We start from the raw sequence: 5034 nt of genomic DNA on the forward strand, positions 1-5034 counted from the left end.
TTATTTTCAGCAGAGACGGGGTCTCACTCTGCTGCCCAGGCTGGTCTCAAACTTCTGGCCTCAAGTGGTCGGCCTGCCTCAGCCTCCAAAAATGCCGGGATCACAGGCGTGAGGCTCTGTATTTTTTTTTTGTTTGAGTCAGAGTCTCACTCTGTTGTCCAGGCTGTGGCCTTCTCATGGCCATCCACAGCCTCGACCTGCTGGGCTCAGGCGATCCTTTCGCCTCAGCCTTCCAAGTAGTTGGAACTATAAGCGCGTGCCACCATGCCCAGCTAATTTTTTGACTTATTGTAGAGATGAGGTCTCGCCATGTTGCTCAGGCTGGTCTCGAGCCCCTGGGCTCAGGCAGTCCTCTGGCCTCTGTCTCCCAAAGTACTGGGATTACCGGCGTAAGCCACTGCACCCAGCTGGCTCTGTGTTTTTATAAGGACAGAGATTTGACTCCCAGTGCCACTGACTCACTGGCCACAGGGTAGTCATTTTCTTTCTCTGAGTCTGTTTTTCCAATAGTTAATGCAACAGGCAGCCAATGGGAGGGAAGTGGTGTTTAGGGAGTACCTTCTTCATAACACACATTTTGCAGCAATCAGCTCATTTGATTTTCATAACCATCTGCAGGGTAGCAATGTTTCATTCTCTTTTGAGGGTAGTTGAAGAAACTGAGGCTCAGAATGATAACTGTACTTGCCTAAGGCCACTGAGCAAATCAGGGAGGGATTTCTAAAGCCTGAGCTTTTGAGTGCTCTTGGAGAAATGCCAGGAGAGGCACACAGACCTTTATTTCCATTGCCCCAACCTTGGCAGACATCAATAATCAATCTCCACACCACTCTCATTTCTCTCTCTCTCTCTCTCCCTCTTCAGCCCATCTCAGCAAAATGGTGAGAGGCGGGAACCTCCGGCTTCTGCTGGCAGCGACTAAAAATAATCTCTCAGGTATCTTGTTCACTTTTGACTGTTCAAAGACCTTTTTCATCTATTCTTGTTTGATTCTCTAGACCAAGCAAGGGGACCAGCCAGAGAAGGCTCTGGAACTGAAAAGCTGCCCTATCTTATCCATCCCCAGACACCGACCTCTTTCGCCCCCATAAGCCGACTCACCCTGTTCCCCAGCCACAAAGAGCAGCAGCTGGAGCATCAACAGGCCCAAGGCCCAGACAAAAGCAGCTCCCATCCTGGACCTGGAATGAAATGGAGCGGGAGTGAACCACGGTATGGAAGGGCCTGACCCCTTGTTCTGCCAACTAGGAAACAAAGACTGAGAGGCCAGTGTGTCATTCAAGGCCACAGAGCAAGCCAGCGAGCGCTGAGTCAGAATTCCAACCCAGGGCCACTGGACTTCAGAATCCACACAGTGGCAGCCTGGAAGTCAGAATTCTGGGTGCTGGAGTGAACCAGATCTGAGACTGGCTCTCTGCCTGCTCCTTGCTGTGTGACCTTAGGCAAGTGGTTTCCCTCCTCTGTGCCTGTCTTTCTTTTTGGGTCAGATGGGGATAACATCAGGTGGTTGGAAGGAATGGATGAGTCAATCCATATAAAATGCTTAGAACTGCCTGGCACAAAGGAGCATATTTTAGCTGTTGCTATTATTATTATTAACCTTAACACAGCCAAGATGAAAGCCCCATTTTTCAAGTCAGCCTCCTGCATCAGACTGGGGGCTCTTAGGGGACAGTCCCCAGTCCCCATCCTCCCAGGCCCTCCATCCAGGCAGCGGGCTGGGCGTCGAACCTGCCTTTAATCTGGGTTTGCTGACTGACACGATTCTCAGCTTCAATTCCAGGATTTGGTTTTCACCAAGATTCTATTCTTGGTTTCTGGGATTTTTGAGGCACTGCCAACTCCCAGCTGGAGGAAGGGGCCTCACCCTTGCCCACCCCTCCCTCCCCCTGCCTTCTCACATCTGATAAAGATGCTTCCTAGGCCCATAGAGAAATGTAGGTCTCATTCTCCACAGAGGCTGTGACTCATGGGCATAGGTTGGACAATTATTGAGCACCTACTGTGAGCACAGTCCATCCCAGACATTGGGACACGGCAGTGCCTTTCCAGACTTCTCATTCTTCCTGAGACTAGAAATCCTGGGGAGACAGCCCCTCCCCAAGCCTCCCACCCCTCTGAATCCCCCTCGCTGGGGCTCAGGAGTGGGTGCAGATGGGAAATTAGAACATCATCTGCAAGCCCAGCCCTTGCACCCCTCCCCCATAACGGATGATCCCTGAGGAGGGGGTGTGAGTGGAGCCCGGGATGGGAGGCTGTGGGGGACAGCTATCCCCTTCCCCAGCCCTCCTTCCAGCTCCCAGGGTCCCCTGCGGGGAGGCTGGCCTGGGACCTGTCCGTGGTGCTGAACCGCGAGGCGGCACCACAGCGGCACTGCCCACCCGATCCGCCCCTGCCTCCTACCTGCTCACTTAGCGTCTCTGGGCCCAGAGCGGGCTAGCGGGTTGCTTCAGGCTGCACAGCAGGGCAGGGGTCGAGGCCAAGCCCTGGCCCAGTGCCCCCAACTACCAACCTGTGCACCTCACAACCTCACAGCCGCCATCCCAGGCTGCCCACATTTCTTCCCCTGGGAGAAGCGTGGGGTGCCTGAGGGCTGTTCCAGGCCTGGCCAGGTATTAGAGGGTGGGAAAGGACTCCAGGTTACATCCCCAGCAGGGCCTTAGGAGGGATGAGGCCAGAGAATTCACACACACACACACACACACACACACACCCTGTACAGTTAAGAGCTCAGACTACACCCAGGCAACCCTGCCTCCACTCCTGGACAAGCTGCTGCATTCCTCTGTGCCTCAGTTTCCCCATCTCTAAAATGGAGATCACCCAGCAAGTACCTCCTGGGGCTATTATGAGGATGAAATGACCTCAGACTTGTAACGTCCTAGAAATGTTAAATTTAAGACAGCTCTTTATACACAAAGCCACATGTATACACTAAAAATATACCGAGGTTGCCCCACATGGTGACCGACACAGTTTCAGGCGCACAGCCCCCACACATCCTCCCATGCGCACCCTCACACACCCACGTCCTTCTCTTAAAATACCTCCTCCCCTGGGCCGCCAGAGGTGAGCATTTACACAGCTGTCTGGGGCCCATGCCCTCATGAATAATGCATGAGACTCATGCATATGCAAGCAGGGGCCTGCGGGGCGCTGGGGGAGGGGCAGCCCAGATCAACGTGAGTGAGAGTGAGTGAGTGTGTGTGTGTCCCTCCTTCACTCTCACCTCCTGTCTCCCTGGACAGAGTTTGCCAGAGGGCGTTTTTGGATGTCTGTGACTAGTGCATCTGGGGTGTTGTGTGCTGGCGAGGGTGTCATACAGTCATGCCCCAGGGTGTGTGGAGATGGCCGTGTGTGCACACGAGCCCCGGTGTGATTTCTGAGCACGTGGGTCTGAATGTGTGTCTCTGGCCTGACACTCAGGGTGTGTTTGGGTGCATGGGTGTGAATGCCAGGCTCAGTAAATCTCTCCTGCTGCCCCTTGGGGATGGCAACTCCTGCCCAACCTCTCCCTGTCAGCCCTCCATGCCCAGGGTCCGTGTCACTGGTCACATGGAAAGGACCCTTGCCCCCCCACACAGGACACACACCCCGGGAGACACTCACACAGATCCGTGGTGACATTAACAAAGAAAGGCAGTGTTGGCACTCGCAAGACAGCCAGACGTCGTCTCCTGCACAAAGACACACACCCACAGTCTCGGGGCCCCACACAACCCCCCCCCGACAAAGCGAGCACCGTCAGACATCACTCCTCAGTCACACTCATGCCGTACCAGCTCCCAGCACACACTGGCATAGACAGATGTGGCCTTGGTGACCGATGGACACACATCATTTTGTCACATGGTGCTGTGGCTCCCGGCACAAGTTTTTAACAAAGACACAGCCGCAGTCACACCAGACACATGGGGGACCCGGGACCCCCTGGGCACACTCCCTCTGCCCACCTGCCTGGGCAGACGCCCACACAAAGCCCCTACCTCCTTGAGGGGGGACCCTTCCATCCGGGAATGTCCAGGAGCCATTGAGACTACTGGGTTCTGGGGTCCCACGGTGTGGCCGCCCCTCCCACCCCGCCCCCACGTCGCTTGCTGGGGCCCAGCGCCAACCCTCTCCTTGGCCTGGCTGTTTCCCATTGACGCTGCCTGAGACGAACAAAGCCCCGAGCGCGTAGGGATGGGGGTCGCTCCCGCCCCGACCTGGCCTGGGGTCTCAGCCCCTACTTCCCAGTGCCTGTGTCCCCAGACCAAGCCGGGGCTTCCCCGTGCATCCACGGGGACAGACGGAACTAATGGGGGTGAGGCAGGGCCAGTGAGGACGTGGGCAAGTGTGGACGTGCTGGGGGAAGGCCCCCTCCGGGCTGGTGTCCCTCGTGGGCCCTGGGGATCCATACCTGGGGGCTCCAGGGGGCCCCCACCAGTCACCTGGGACACCCGGTGTGCCCCTGAACAGCACCTCATCTCCAGGTCCCAGGAAACAACAGAGGACAATTGTGGGAGGGGGGTCCCCAGAGCCTCCTCCTGAATCAGAGTGTGGTGACGGGACCCAGCCCAGAAGGACGGGGAGACGGCAGGGCGCCCCTTTCCCATGGCCGTTCACTTTCAGTGCAGACCCCCTTCCACTGGGCCTAGGTTGATCTGGGGGTCCCTTCCCCACTGCGGTCCACCCTGGTTCCTCCATTCATCCACAAATTGGGAATCCCCACTTAAAATCCTGGGGTGTCTCTGCTCAGACACGAGGGTGCTCCGTGGCAGAGTCCTCCATTCAGCATCTGGACGTCCTGGTCTTCTCTCCCAACTCGGGGTGCTTCCCCTCTAGCTCTGGCTCCCAATGCCCCCTCCCCAATCCTGAGACCCAGCCCCAGCACGGCCGGCCCCCTCCCCGCCGTGGGGTCGTCTCCTCATTCCCTGGACACCTTTGCCTCAAAGGCGTGTCCCCTGACATTCTCAAGCCCCCTCCCGGTTGCGCTCCCTCTCCAACCCGGTGCGCCCCTCCCCCACCAGCCCCCTCCCCGTGCTGGGGGCTTCT

At 57.0% G+C, this 5034-nt stretch overlaps 2 protein-coding genes across 2 annotated transcripts in view; both read right to left on the reverse strand.

Annotated features, from left to right (window-relative positions):
* Positions 1 to 1179, reverse strand: part of LOC103277266 (neurocan core protein-like) — a 23130-nt gene extending 21951 nt beyond the window's left edge. The window contains 1 exon segment of the mRNA XM_021707361.1: positions 1043 to 1179. Coding sequence (XP_021563036.1) covers positions 1043 to 1174 — 132 coding nt within the window. The 5' untranslated portion in view covers positions 1175 to 1179.
* A 669-nt stretch (positions 1180 to 1848) lies between these two features.
* The window catches only part of RFXANK (regulatory factor X associated ankyrin containing protein), a 19982-nt gene continuing 16796 nt past the window's right edge, over positions 1849 to 5034 (reverse strand). The window contains exon 9 of the transcript XR_002481353.1: positions 1849 to 1879. The gene's annotated coding sequence lies outside the window, so the exon portion shown is untranslated. The remainder of the gene's footprint in view (positions 1880 to 5034) is intronic.

This window comes from Carlito syrichta, unplaced genomic scaffold (assembly GCF_000164805.1).
Source record: "Carlito syrichta isolate Samal-C Ts95f unplaced genomic scaffold, Tarsius_syrichta-2.0.1 Scaffold316824, whole genome shotgun sequence".
NCBI classification, from domain to species: Eukaryota; Metazoa; Chordata; class Mammalia; order Primates; family Tarsiidae; genus Carlito; species Carlito syrichta.